This window comes from Lycorma delicatula, chromosome 2 (assembly GCF_047948215.1).
Source record: "Lycorma delicatula isolate Av1 chromosome 2, ASM4794821v1, whole genome shotgun sequence".
Classification (NCBI taxonomy): domain Eukaryota; kingdom Metazoa; phylum Arthropoda; class Insecta; order Hemiptera; family Fulgoridae; genus Lycorma; species Lycorma delicatula.
The window spans coordinates 232,869,533-232,885,703 of record NC_134456.1 but is presented as its reverse complement, the minus strand read 5'-3'; the positions used below and the strand labels follow the sequence as shown (position 1 = coordinate 232,885,703).

Sequence of the window (16,171 nt, the reverse complement as noted above, 5' to 3'; positions counted from 1 at the left end):
AGTAATATATCATTTTTTGAATCTTACTCATTTTTTTAAATCTTTTTAATCAGTTCAGATGTACAAATTTTATATCCAGTTAGTGAGGGTCTTTTCTATCAGCAGTAATCCTGAAATTATAGAATTTTGAGATGTAGTTTGTTTAAACCTGACACTAGTGCAGGTTAAACATTTTCATAATTAACATTTTAAACTTAGTTCAAATGTTAGTTATTTGATTATGCTTTTAATAACATTACACAAAATTGTATTGTTTGGTAGGCAGTATGAGAGTTAAACCTCTTTTTGAGATCCCTCCCTTTAACCAACTCTTCCATGTACCTCTCAGAGCTGTTTGTTAGCCCATAATTTATGAGGTAATGTAACGTTTCTTATGAATGCTAGAATATGAGTCCCAGTGGTTTTTGTTTTTGTTGTGGCAAGTGTATTTTGTTGTTTTTATTGTATATTTATATAATTCAAATGTTTGAATGAGTTTGAACATGGGCCTCTTGTGTATGTGTGTGTGTGTGTGTGTGTGTATGTGTGTGTGTGTGTGTAGGGTTTTTTAAATATATTTAATTACTCACTACTGATGGAATGTGATTACTACAGCATGTGTTTCAGAAAGCATTGCCAACCCAACAGAAAAAAATCATCCGCACTTTAAATGCTGTGCTAATCTTCAGACTCTTTATATTATCCCACTGCTCTTTAACTAAATTAAAGTAGTATAATTCAAATAAAAATAAACATTTATTGTGTAAATTGAAAGAATATTTTTAGAAATAGATATGAAAATGAAGTAATTAGAAAAAGGTATAATTAATTTGTTGAAATAAAAAATAAAAGATTATTGAATAAATAATAGCTATGAAAAAAGTTTAAAATTCAGAAATAGAAGAATTGTTTGCATAGATTCCCTTACTTTTTATATATTTTGCTTACTCATGAATAAATAAAATTCAATTAAAAACCATTGACAATTAATATTTCGTGAAGTGAAACACTGTAAATGTACTATAGTATCATTACTAATATTTATTACATTAACTACTTAAGACCATCATTCATGTTTCCAAGCAGTGGTTCTCTTCTATTTTTCATCTCTTGTTACAGAAGGTTTTTTAATTTTTATTCAAGTTGCTGAAGGCTATTGTTTTTGTTTACTGAATTGATGTCTTTAGTTACTGAAGTGCTATTATTTTTAATTGTTTTGTTCAGAATTTTAAATATATAACTTTTTATTTAGGAAGAACGCTGTAACCAAGCAGAATCTGGAGTTTTGCAGATAAATCATCTTCAGGAGGAAGTTGAATTGCTCCAAGGTGCTTTAAGAGATATTGCTCATGCAGTATTACAGGATGCTGAGAATCGTGATACTGATTCTGCTCAACCTTCACCTCATGTTCATCTCAGCCAGACACCAGCTGTACCTCCAAGGTATAAAACATTTGAATACTAGATCGAGGATACAAGTGTTTTTTGTTGGTTGGGTTTCAGTTAACCACACATCTCAGGAATGGTCAACCTGAGACTGTACAAGACTACGCTTCATTTACATTCATACATATCATCCTCATTCATTCTGTGAAGTAATACTTATGGTGGTTCTGGAGGCTAAACAGAAAAAGAAAGAAGGTATAAAACAGAATATCTTGACATCATTTTAGGTAATTGTCTTTCTTAGACATCTCATTTGTGATGAGTGAGTAGAAAAAGAAGAATTCTATTTTTCCACTATGGACATGACAGGTCATATGAAGATTATTTAAGTCTGGTTTAAATCAATACAAAATACTTCATAAAATAAATACACTACACTATAATACAATTTAGACAGGACAACAACATATTTCGGGATTATTTAATGTAATTCAAATGCATTTTACATAAAACATTTTACCACAAATTATAATAAAACTTCTTTGATTTTATCTCTTATAGATAATAGAGGAGTGTTTATTTTACTGAAAATCCATAAATATATACATAGATTATATTAATATTATCACAAACTGAAAAGTTGATCTAGAAATAGGATAAGACATGGTTGCTGCTTCTCCCCAAGCTTGTGATTTAAACTTGTGATGCAATGTCATATAACAGATATAATCTATAAGGATGTGGTGCACTGTTATTTGGCAGTTGCTGTGAGCACAAATGGATGCATCTGACAATCACATCTTTTGTAGGCGTATCCGCGAAAGGACACATCATCCTGAGGGCAGAGGTGAGTCTCTTGCAGACACAGTATTAGAGGATTTTCTTCCTTTATTAGGATTTCAATATCCTCACAGCAAGAATGGAAACTACTAACATTACATTGAATAATTTTTGTGGCCATAAAAAATACTTCTGTATTCCTTTACAATTAATACAGTTTTCTACTTCAGCGCATGTCCTACCATCATGCCCTATACAGCCATAATATACCCAGACTTGTTCCTGTGCAACTATGATTGTTGTGACCAAAACCCTGACACTGAAAGCAGCATTTTGAGTTTGGTATATACGATCGCACATGGACAGATAGGTAGCCAATTCTTATTTGCTCAGGCGGAGTCGAGAAGGTTAAGATAAGTGAAAATGATAGCACATCAACACCATTTGCCTTTCTCATGATCCTCAGCATAGATGAAACAGACTGCAGTGATAGCTCTTCAGATATTTCTAATAAATCACCCAAGTCACAGCAGAAGATCACTGCCTTGCTGGAATTCAGTGAATTATGGGGCTCCATTAACATTTCATCCTTTCCTATATTTCTGAAGAGTTAGGAGCTTCTAACTCTGCTCTTTATTTACTTCAAGTAGAAGGGCACCACTCCTAACATTTTTGATGGATTTTGGTGAGCCACTATGCACTTATTTATTATAAATGGGGAAACTTTAGCAAACCTTCCTCTTTATTTCTTTTTCTGCTTAGCCTTCAGAACCACTGTAAGGTATTACTTCAAAGGATGAATGAGAATATGTATGAATGTAAATGAAGTGTAGTCTTGTACATTCTCAGGAAGATTGTTCCTGAGAATGTTCCTCTTTATATCTAACTACATGAAAACACACATTAGATATTTTACCTTTCTCTATTATATTTCTACCTTCATCGTCATTCGTCATATCTTTGGCTGACAAGGTTGGTTGAAGCCTTTTTAAAGTCCCGAAGTTGTTGGTTTTTCAACTGGACCAACAACTGCCAAAGGATTAGAGATTGGGATATGGTTCTCACAAGTACCAGCGATATAAGGGATTACTCCAGCAGAGTGCATGCATACTGGAAGTAGAGCTAAATATAACTGGGTTCGCCCAGGTGCCTAGACAATATCATTTTTGAGACTCAAAAAGAGAGCTAGAGCTATCCATCCATTGGCACAATAGTTTGCACATTGGGTTGCATTTCATAAGATGTCGCAACACTACAGAGTATATGTGTAAAAAGAAGTAATGTAAGATGTTGAAGTGTAGTTGTGTAAGGTTATATGCTGTAATTTATGTAGTATTAGTATTCTTGGTGTAGTGTATGTGTATAGTGTAAAGTGTTCCACAGCTCTGAGTGTAATGGGAAGAGAAGCTGCAGAGGCTAGGGCTGTGGGGACGCCAATCCCCAAAGTTTTAAAGTATAAGACTGTCGGGGAGAAGAGGATGAAGGATTCATTATTGACAAAGAATAAATTGAAGGCAGGAATTTATTTATTTTTCATACTTTTGTGATTTTTTTTGTAAATTATGTTTAAGGATACCTTTGTTTGTTTAGATCACCAAAACGCTCTTTACGAACACCAACATCTCCAGCATTTGCTGAAAGCACAATATCTGCAGTTCAGGCATCTTTACATAAATACCAACTTCAAATTCATGAACTTCAGGTAAAACCTTAGTTGTCTAGTCTTTCTAGACTGAAAAAGAGATTTTCTAAATGTTTTTAAAAAAATATATATTTCCATAGTCGTATCAATGGTAAATTTATTTGTGTGTGCACTTGCACCAGTCTGTGTGTACATTCAAAACAGTTTCAGAAAACAGAGATAAAGAATGTTTAATAGCAATAATTGTAGAATATAGATACTAGGATTGAGATTTATTAAGTTAAGATCATATGAATTCCCTTACCCTTATGTGCTTTGTAACGCAATAAGCAGTATGTGATTGTTATTGATTTACTTTGATTATTTTATTAATCTCATTGATGTTGAAAATAGTATTTAATTTTAATATAAAGTAATGAGTTGTTAGAACCAAAGTGACTATTATAAAAATTAATTTGATTAGAAAATGTACAAAATTTAACATTTACTGGCATATGTGCTAATAAAAGTAAAACTAGGAAATTATGATAATTTTAATTATGATTTAGGTAGTAAGTGAGAAAAAAATGGATATAATAAAAATTTAAGATATATACACTTAAAATAAATTTACTTTTACTAAGTACATGTAGGAGAAAAACTCCTAAGTACTGATAAACCTTTTGTCAAATATTTATTTATTTTATATTTTTCTAATTGTTTCTTCAAAAATTAATGAAAAAGCATCACATTTCAAATGATGGGGTAATAAAGTCTATACTAACTATATAGCACCACAACCTGCTCCAAAACAAATACTTTGTACTGTATGCAATGATTAAGAACTTCCTGGATGGAGGAAATAATTTTTTTAATAATCACATCTGGTTTACAATGCATGAATGGTTTAAAATAGGAGCACTTATTTTAGAACGCTTTTGGAAATCTGGACTGTTTACAGCAGATTTGCTTAGGATTTAAATAAGGAAAACTCAAAACAATGGAGGCAGAATAATATCAACTATACTGCTAAACCAAAAAAAGGTGCATAGCAACTAATCAATTAATAATATTGTTAGTTCATTAGGTGTGGACTTATTTGAACCTTCTATATACTCAGTACCACTGTAGTATTAGTGTAACAAAATATTACATTTTATTTTTCACAAATAATTATATTATAATTTTAATTATTGAATTCAGTTGAGCTTATGAATGTAAGACAAAATGTTCATTAAAATTTCCTATGTTAAGCGTTTTAATTGTGTTAATAATGATGAAAGACAGAAATGATGGATAGGTGATAAAATATATTTTAGATAAAGTTATTACTGCTCTACACCATGTAAAAATACAGAGCTGACTATAATCACTATTTCATTTTCATTTTGATTATATTTGTCATAACAAACCAGTTATAATAAAATATAAATTTTTATTTATCCGCTACCAGAATTGATTAAATTGCATTTATTAAAAAAATAAATATGTATAAATTAAATTACACATAGGTATAGGTATTATTATATATCTATACCTACCCAAAATAAAATTCCAAGTGAATTTTTTATCAACATCAAAAAAAAAAATGGGTAACATCATATGTAGTAGCTGTTAATAATTTAGAATTTGAATATAGACCTGGAGAAAATAATAAAGTTTCAGTTAAGCATTTTAGGTGCTGTGAACAGGCTGTATTTTTCAAAATTAAAGTTATAAAGTAGCATTATCAGTTATTTTGTAATCTATGTAAACAATCTACTTGGATTCTAATTTTAACTTTCAGGAAATTGTAAAATACTTTTACATTGTCTCAGCTAGCTTTTGCTCCATATTAAGCGTTTATAAAGTAAAACTTTCCTTAACGAGCACTTCCCAGAAACGGACTCCTCAATACTGGACATGTCTAGATTCCCCGACAGTTTTATAGTGGTATTAATGGATAAAATACTTCTCAGTTATGGATTTTCTAAATAACAGATACGAACAATGAATTTACCTATAAAAACTGTACAATCAGTTCTGAAAAACAAACAGTAGGAATAAAAATTGTAATTTTCCGTGTTTTATTTTATATTTAGTGCGACTAATTTGTTTTCTGTTGTGAATTGGATCACTTCCTGCCTAGACGTTGATGTTATGATTTCAATCAATTCATCATCTAGCATGAGTCATCATCAGTTGTTGTACAAGTGTATACTGTACATTGAACACATGTAATATTTTTGTTATGGTATAGTACTATATTTTTTTCTTATAGCACATTTTCAATACACACGTTTACTGTATGTTCAAATTTATGTTCAAAATATCTCAAAATCGTTTGACATTAAAAGAAAAAGTATCAGATATAAATTTCTACAAAAAAAGAAAAATTCAGTATGCTTGATATGGCAAAATGCTTTGATGTGTGAAAAACTCAGATAACCTCCATCTTAAAAAGCAAACTTGATATCCTAAAGTCATGGACTGAAAATGACAATCAGTTAAGCATATGTGCATTTCCTAAAATGCCAGGCCTAGTGAATGACAATTTGATTTATGAGTGGTTTTGCAGGGCTCATGCTAACAACATTCCGGTCTCTGGTACTTTGGTATTTGAGAGAGCTCTAGAAATTGCTAAAAAACTTGGTTAAAATGAGTTTAAAACATTAGGGGGTTGGTTAGATAAATTCCAAATTAAACATAATGTTTCATATAAAAATGTTTGTGGTAATGCTGGTGCTGTAGGTGAGAATTTATTTAGTGACTGAGTGAAAGGAAAAGTTTTAAATGAATTATGTGTTATAATGAAAGAAATATTTTTAATTGTGATGAGATTGGTATTTTTTTCCGGGCTTTGCCCAGTTAAACAATGTATTTCAAAAAAGGAAAAATGTACAGGGTGAAGATATCAAAAGAAATACTGACTGTTATGTTGGCTGTGAATAAGTCAGGTGAATTTGAAAAATCAGTAATAATTGGCAAAACTGCAAAGCCATGTTGATTTAATGGCGTGAATATAAATTCATTAGAAATTTAATGGCATTCAAATAAAAAATCTTGGATGATTGGGGACATAATGAAAGACTGATTTTTAAATTTTGATCTTAGATTGGGAATGAAAATTCTGTGGAAGAGAGTAAATTTATTGAACCATTTGGAAAATTCAAAGAGTACCCAAACATTGATAACGCACTCAACACAGGATGTTGTTGAAAGTTGGCGGTGATTCTTTTAATAATTTAAGTCTTGATTTCTTGTTATTATAAATATTTTATTGTGATTGAAATATTATTTATATATATAACATTAATTGTTTGAATATGATTGAAATATAGCATTAATTATAACTATTTCATTGTAATTGTAAACATTTCTGCAGTGAAATGAACTGAATTATAGAACTGTAAAACTGGAAATGAATTGAATCTGAACTGGCGTAGAACTGGACATTAATGTAATGAAGAGCTTGCTTATATACTCTTTGTGGAGCTACTGATTTGTCAGGAGCCGAGTGCGCATCTAAAAGGAGCCAAGTGAGTTGTAAAAAGCTGCTGAATTGTCAGGAACCAAGTGAAGTGTAAAGCGCCGAGTGAATCCGACTGAAGCCGAAGATCTTTAAATTAAAAATCCTATATTAAATAAAAATTGAAGTTCCAACATTTAAACCAGAGCAACAAAAAAGTGAACAATTATGAGTATTTAAAAATGAAATAAATCATTTAAATAACTCTGAGTCTTAACAGACTTATTGACTGACATCCATGATCTTGTTGCTGCCTCAGACTTGATTACTTACAAAACGAACAACAATGACTGACAACAATGAACCCGGCTTTACCATCACAAGTAAGGAAGTAACAGAAGAGGTTAGAAAATTACAGTAACATTTCTTACAAAAAGGATTACCAAAAGGCGTTATTTGAATATCAGAAATGCAGTCGCTTATTGAAAAAAATGTACCAGGACCTAGTTTAAATTAAAATACACAGCTATTTTAAACCATCTTTGTATAAATAAATTGTACATATCTGTATTTGGGTTTTTATTTTGATTTTTACATTACATTTCATACATGTGTTTTGATGAATATTCTTGTATACTGTAACTTCTTTGAGTAATATTTTTGTAGCTTATATTGTGTTTATTTCATTTTAATATAGTACAGTAATTTATTTTTTTTATTTTGTTGGTTGATTGCAGTAGTACAGTTTTATTTTTTTATCCAAATACTAACATAGAGGATAGAGTTTTATTTTCAGAAAAACAATAAAAAAAACTTGAATTTTACAAAGTTTTAATCAGTGACTAATTCTTTTTTTAATTTTAATTTACATGAAATAAATACTTAATACTGTTGTCCTATTCAAAATATATATTTTTTTTTATAATAACTGAACACTGAACATAATACACTATTCACATTTTTCTGAATAGCAGACGCCTCTAAATGATGGACAGATTGTTGCTCCCAGGCTGTGTCTGATGTTGGGAAGTTTTACTGTATGTCATTGTGAGTGCTGTTAAATAATTTCTTTCAAATGTGAGTTCACTCCATTTCAAAGACAAATACAATGTTTTGCATGACAAGCCCAATGAAATGCATGTGATATTCAGCTCTACAAGTGAAAGCTTCAATTTCCTCATTACAGCCACTGGCTGAATAGCAAACATCCTTTCTCTCTGAGAAAGCAACTCTTGACTTTTGTTAATTATACATCAAATATATAAACATACTAAACATATTCATGTTGCTGGTGTTCAAATCTGATTTTTTTTTAAATTTTTTAGTTTATGTACACGGAGTATGTGATCTAAATTATGTTTGCTCAACATGCTTATTCCAAAGAATGCTATTTTCGTGTATTTAACATCTTAAGTTACTCAAGTGTGTCAGGATTGCATCCATTGTAAGATTTCATGTTGCTGATGTTGGGTATCTGCCTTGTTTATATGAGTTGGTTTGTGAAAGTTGATTTAGCAAATAATTGCTTGTACATATTATTTTTATCATTGTAAATATATAAAAGTATGTCCTTTTTGACCGACCTATGTAGATCTTTATATAATCTGAACAGTCAAGTTTGTAAAACTCAGGTTTATCAAACTTTTTGAATTTTTTATAGGAAGATTGTCTGATAATATGTGTATTTTGTTTTATTTGTGTTTCTTTATGTAATTGTTGTAGACTTTTTAGATTTCTGTGCAAACTCATTCTTTTTGTGTTGAGTGATTTTTGAGCCGTATTCTTTATTTGAGTGTGATAAGGTTTAATGTTTTTGTGGTAGGTTTTTGTCAGCATTGGTAAATTTGTGTTTTGTGTCAGTGAGGTGGATGATGAATCTTTGTTGCTTATTAATAAAAAAATTGGACAATTTTTTGAATTTTTATTTCTTAATATTTTTACATTACAGTAAAATTAAAATAATGCTATTAAACAATTGTCTTATTTAATTTTATTAATAATTGATTTTGTTTCTAGATGTTTTTCAAATTTAATGATTCTTGTTTTGATCTAAAATTATTATATAGTATTTTTCTGCCTTGTTTTGGTCTGTTTTGTCTTTAATAAAAGTCAAATTTCTTTTATTAAAAACAGTACTAATTTAAACTCTTAATTATTTTTACCAGAGTTTCAGCATGGGTTCTTTTTACCCTTGGAGTAGAAATCAAGATGAAATTTATACCTATGTTATTGTAAATTTTTTTCTGTATTTTAACTTGTAGAAAATTACTTGGTGTAAATTACAGGTACTTTGGAAATTGTATTTTTACTTGTCCTTAAATTCTTCATGTTTCTTTGTGAGGCACTCTGTATTATAAAAATTATAAAAAAATATGTGGCTAGTAAGGTTATAGGCCGTGGTTTATAAGCCTTATTTAATAAATCTTTGAAACCAAAATTTTATTCTGAAGATATTAGTAACTTAACACTTTCAGTGTTAACATGAAATTTAAAATGAAATTTAAAAATGTCTTACTTTCTAAATAAGTGCAAATGTAAATTAAGCAGATAGGTTTGGAAGTATAGTTTAGTACTATCATCAGTGCTGTTACAGATCTTTCTTTAATGGTACTTTTGTTTCTAGTGGTTAGAAAACCCATTTAGCATTGTTCAAATAATGTGTTTATAAATTCTATAATGTTCAGTTGTGTTTATTGCTTTTACATCATAGTATAATGTTTTTTTATATTTTTTGATTTTAGGTAAAACTTCAGGCAAATAAAGAACAACTTGGTGTTGCTCGTAGACAAATTGATGGCTGGGAAGAAGTTCAACAGGGACTAGAGAATCGTATTGCAGAACTGACTCAACAGTTAGATTCTAGTCGTACAAGTAACTCACAGCTCATGCAGGAGAAAGATTTACTTTCCAAGTCACTTGATGCTGTGCGTGCTGAGAAAAATGCACTAGATAAAAACAGGCTTGAAATGAATGCAATGGTAATGCTATTTTTTTACACAGTACTTGAAATTTATGTTTGTAAAATATTGTTTATCAGAATAATGGACATTTATCTACAGAAGTTATCTTAATTTTTCTAGAAAAATGTATTTAAACTCAAGCAATTATGCCCTTCTAGTTGTCTGTATAATAAACTATTTTAATTAGTTCCTAAAAATTAGCTGTGGCTACCCTGCAACAAGGTTTATGAAATTCAAGGTATTTTTTGTTCGTCATTTCAGACTGATAACAAAAGTAGCAGAACTTTTCCCTTTGCATGAAGTTCTTTGGACAATCTCAGTCTCCATCCTACATATCCTAGCTGTTCATTAGACCAGCAGTAATACATGTCGTTGTACTGACCTCTTTTTACTTGTTTCTTAACAGAGTATACAGTAACAATTAAACTATCAAGGTGAGATAAAATTCTTTTGACGATTTTTTTAACAATAAATTTAGTTTATTTTTTCCCCAGATTTGTTCTTTTATTTGTTAAAGAAATTCTACTGTTAACATAATTTTTTGTCAGTTTCATAAGACAGCTGCTAGTTTTGAAAGATGGAGTACCAGTTAAAATTATTATATGTGTTAATTCTAGGTATTTTATCATTAACTGTTAGAAATGTCACATAATTGATGTGACTATAAATGACTGATGTAGTTTAACAAACAGATATTGTGAAAAAACTTTGGTTTTAAAGAATACAAAATAAATATTTAGTTTTAATTGAAATATAATTTTTCCATTTATGTAAATTGCAATACATATTGCAGGTAATATAAACAATAATTTATATGGCCCATTGATAAGCCATATTACTTAGTGACATCACAAAAAACCAACATGATGAAAGCAAACCTTATATTTTGCATGTATTCTTTATGGAAAAACATTAATTTTGTTTAAATCTGGGTTTTTTTGCAAAAATTGTTGAATAATTTTAAAAAAAAATGGTTTTGATATTTCCCCAAATTTTTTATTTCAGTTTGTGTGAAATCTTCCTTCCATAAATTCAAAAAGGTTTACTATCTCAGTTGGTTTTGAAATGTTCTTTCATACCTGACAGCTTCCATATATCAATAAAATTTACCTGGTTCTATTGTAATGTTTTTTTTTTATGCAAATAGACTATTTCCTTATAAACAAACCACACCTTACTAACAAAAACCGTTTGCCATTATATTAATTTTATTATTAATGTCTTTTGGGTCATAGTATTGTTTTCACTTTTATATAGTGGGGGGGGTTGAAAAATATATAAATAATAATAATAAATACACACACACACATATATATATATATATTATGTATGAGTGATTCCAAATTCCCCAGCAATCTCTCAGGAGATGATTCTATAGCCAGAAATGAGAAAATCTGATGTTGCCTCACATAACTTCCTTGTACACCTATTAAATTACATTTACACAATTTTTGCTGCACTTCATTTAAACTTATTACATTTGAAAGTGAAATAAGATCCTCCAATTCTTTAATAAAGTGGATAGTTACACAATTGCCAAAATATTAGTTTTTATTAACATCAAATATTTATACAATTATTAATTCAGCAATCTTACATGAAATATTAGGATAGAGTAAAAGTTCTTTAATTACTCGTATTACTAGATCAGTATTATTCGTATCTTTGTGAGTTGCTGATTAACAAAAGTTTTAGATTTCTGGTGTGTTGTACAAATAACATTTAATAATAATTTAAATATTTCATTTAGTGAACTCCTGTATACTGGTTACAAATGCTAATTTCAATCTTACGGTGTAAAATGTTCAGTTTCTATTATTGGATTATTTGATGAATGATCAAAAATGAAAAAGAAACAATAATAAGGAAAAAGAAAGATAACGTGAAGAAATATATCTAAAAAAAACAACAAGAAAATGAATATGAAGAGGAAGAAAATGTTAAAACCAAGGAAAGAATAAAAACATTAGAGAAGATGATAAATATAAAGAGGAAGAAAATGTTAAGACCAAAAAAAAAGAATAAAAAGATTAAGAGAGGATAATGAATATAAAGTGAAAGAAAATTTGAAAACTAGAAGTGAATACAAATTAAGGTCAGAAGAATTATGTCAAACCAAAGAGCGATTAAACGATTGGCAACAATAAACAAATAAACGAAACAATGATCAACTCTGACTTAGGGAGAATATTGTCTGACAATATCAGAGGAGTAATGAACTAAAAGATGAAAATTTTTTGCAATTTATTAAAAATTGGGCATGTATATGTTGTTCTTCAGTGGTATATGTTGTTCTTGTGAAGGCCTATTTTTCAGTTATTCTGTAGTTAACTTTAATGTAAATAAAATTAAACTTAGAATAATTAAATAAAATAAAACAGAAATTAAACTAGAAAATCCAAAATAATACTATTCTAAATTATAATTTTCAATTAATATTAAATAATCAGATGTTTCACCAAATCTATTATATATATACATATTTAATAATGCCTATTAAATTACTTACACATTTTTAAATATTTTATTTCACTAATAACTTCTGATTTTTTTTTATATATATATATTTTTTGTTATTGTTATTGAATAATTATTGTAATTTTTTTTATAATCATGGGTTAATAATTATTATTAATAAATCAATATACTTAAATTAAAAAAAGCTAAAAAAAATAAAAGCAGATGAAGTCTGATTCAAACTGATGTGCCTTCCCTTGTAAGATCCAAATATTTCATAATTAAAATTTTATTTCACTATAACTCTGGAACCGATGAAAATAGTACCACTTATGATATATTTTTAAAAAGCTGTCAATGAGAGCTTATTACTGCAGTTAAGAAAAAGTCCAAAATCCAAAGTTTTGGTTTTTGGATACTTTTGGTGCAGTCAAAAGGGGAGGTGCACAACTAGTTGTAACAACAGACCTAAATGCTAAATTTCAACATCCTACGGCTAGTCGTTTTTAAGATACATACATACGTACATACACATGCATGTATAGTTGCCCCAGTAAATCTTTTCTTTCTTTTTCCTGTTCAGCCTCTGGAAATTACCGTTCAGGTATTACTTCAGAGGATGAATGAGAATGATATATGTGAGTGTAAATGAAGTGTAGTCTTTTACTGACCATTCCTGAGATGTGTGGTTAATTGAAAACTAACCACCAAAGAACACTGTTATCCAATCTAGTATTCAAATCTGTATAAAAGTAACTGCCTTTACTAGAACTTGAACACTGGAACTCTCGACTTCCAAATCAGCTGATTTGGGAAGATGCATTCACCACTAGACATTCAACACAGTGGGTTGCCCCAGCGAACCTTTTTTTCCCTACTCCCCTGGGCCGGACATACAATTAAAATTAAGTAAAGCTCAGCCCAGGGAAGTGTCCTTTAACTCTAAGGGGGCCTCCCGCCCTACCGACAATAAGTCCGGCATGGCAGATCAGCAGCGCCCCCCCCACGGTCAGATCTTCTGTTTTTATTTTTACTTGTGTCTTTTGCCTCTAACTACGGGGAAGCGGAAAGCCAGGCTTGACTATATCGCCCCCGGATCCCCACCCTGTGGCCGGGACTCAGTGTTTTGTTTTATTTTGTTTTTAATTCCCCAACCTAAAGCCCCAGGAGTTCCCAGCTGTTTATTGGAACTGGCATACCTCGGCAAGCCAGCCCTCACAACTGGGGCTGTCCATCCTTCCCTAATCTACACTAAAAACCACGTCTGTAAGCCTCTTCATCCTTTGTGCGCAGAACTAATGTTGCTAATTTCTCAGATGCCCTCCAATTATTTATAGATAAGTTATGTGGCACCAGTTCAGGTGGTCTTAGGCCCTCCATATCTGCCTGTATTCGCAACTCTGTAAGCCTCTTCATCCTTTGTGCGCAGAACTAATGTTGCTAATTTCTCAGATGCCCTCCAATTATTTATAGATAAGTTATGTGGCACCAGTTCAGGTGGTCTTAGGCCCTCCATATCTGCCTGTATTCGCAACTCTTCCCACTTGTTACATTCAAAGATGGTATGTTCTGCTGTATCATCCCTGCTGCAAGACATACAGCAAGGAGAATCATCCTGCCCACTCTTATGTAAATAATATTCAAAGGCACTGTAGCCTGTAAACATCTAGGATAGTTAATTATTCACCTCACCATGTCCATGTTTGATCCATGCCTCTAGATCTGATATGAGACATTTATTCCATAATGATCTATCACCTGTTGCCCATCTTTCACTCCAAATATTGAGCGTTCTTACGTTCTGCATCTGATCTATCTGTGCTTCCATACCTATTACTCCTTTCCTTAATCTGTAAATCTATCGGAGGAACTGCAGCCAGCATGCATGCTAACTCGTAAGAGATAGTCCTGTAACCTGCAATTATTCTCAACAGTGTGCGTCTGTGGACACTGTATTTTATTTAGATTGCGTTTCACTCTCATGGCAAAGCCCCAAACCTGGGGGCATACAGGATCGCAGATGTTACCGCCGACATTACTAGTCTTAGTTTAGAAACGCGAGGAGCTGTATGCGACATCATCAGTATTTTGGCTAAATTTTTGACACATTCTGGCTAAATTTGCGTGCCTGATCAATCTTTATCCCTAGGTATTTTACACTGTCTTTGTTCTGGAGTGGCTGGTCTCCCACTCTTAGATCAATGCGACCTATCTTTCTTTTGCTGGTTAACGTTGTGAACTAGAATTTATTCAGTGACAGTTCTAGTTCGTGTTCATTCAGCCACATACTTATACTAATAGCTTAAAGCTTTGTTGCCACACATCTCCAAGTCACCCTCTGTCTTGCCGCTGACCAAGACGGCCAAATCGTCTGCATAAGCCACTGTTTCAACTCCGTCTGGTAGGCGCAAGCTAAGCACTCCGTCATACACTAAGAGCCAAAGAAGCGGGCCCAAGACTGATCCTTGCAATACCCTGCCAAATATCTGGAATTGCAGTCTGTCATTCTGTACATCTGCGGTTATCCAACGATCTTTCAAGTATTCCCCAATCTGCCTACGTAGATAGTCGCTTACTCCTTTCCTCATAAGGGCCGTCTTTATTAAATTCCAGGTTAAGTATCCGAACGTGTTTTTGACATCCATTAATATAAACATTGGCCTAGATCTAGTTCTCCATGTGTCCTGGCGTACTTCTGCTGCCCAGTTTACCACTTTGACAATGGCTGCAACTGCCGACCGTCCGCCCCAAAATCCGAATTGATTTGGGTGGATGCTGACGCTCGCTCTTAACTCCTCCAGTAGCCGGAATATCAGCATCCTTTCAACCGCCTTTCCCATGTTGATTATCAAGCTTAGTGGGCAGTATTCAGTGGGTAATCCTCCAATCTTCTGTTTTGGCAAAAAGACAAGACGTGCGTCTTTCCAGCACCTTGGGAAGACCTTGTTCTCCAGACCGTAATTTGCAATATCAGTCATCTTCCCAAGGTACCAGTTTGACCAATCCCTTCAGCACGGATGCGGGGGTACCATCTGGTCCTGGACTCTTTCAGTCTTTTAGACTATGAATCGCCGTGACAACCTCTTCTGTAGAGAAGTGTTTACCACACATCTCAGGAATGGTCGAACTGAGACTGTACAAGACTACACTTGAAAACATTTGAGGCTATGGAGAGGCGAGTTCAAGAAACAGATATGCTTAAACCACGATGATTTGATGCTAGTCGTGAACGTTTAGTGAGAAATGCCAACACTGAAGAAGCATTATTGATTGTGGTACAGGTATCTTCCACCACAAACACCAGAAGATTATAACATCGCTTTCATATTTCGAAATCAAGTGTGTGGCGAACATATGGGAGCAACAATTATATACAATCCACACAATACATGTTCAAGAGTTATTACCACCTGCTTTTGATAAAGCAGTTTTTTTTTTCAGCCCACCGTCATTCATCTAAGTAAACAAGAGATAGATGGGACCCAGGTCTGCATGTTCTGATTTGCACCGTCCCACCCACCTCAACCACTGCCATTGCCA

At 31.8% G+C, this 16,171-nt stretch overlaps 1 protein-coding gene across 1 annotated transcript in view; it reads left to right on the top strand.

Annotated features, from left to right (window-relative positions):
- Positions 1-16,171, top strand: part of LOC142320088 (uncharacterized) — a 33,652-nt gene that overhangs the window by 3,294 nt on the left and 14,187 nt on the right. Inside the window, exons 2-4 of the mRNA XM_075357764.1 lie at positions 1,232-1,422; positions 3,736-3,854; positions 9,963-10,192. Of these exons, the coding sequence (XP_075213879.1) occupies positions 1,232-1,422; positions 3,736-3,854; positions 9,963-10,192 (540 nt within the window). The remainder of the gene's footprint in view (positions 1-1,231; positions 1,423-3,735; positions 3,855-9,962; positions 10,193-16,171) is intronic.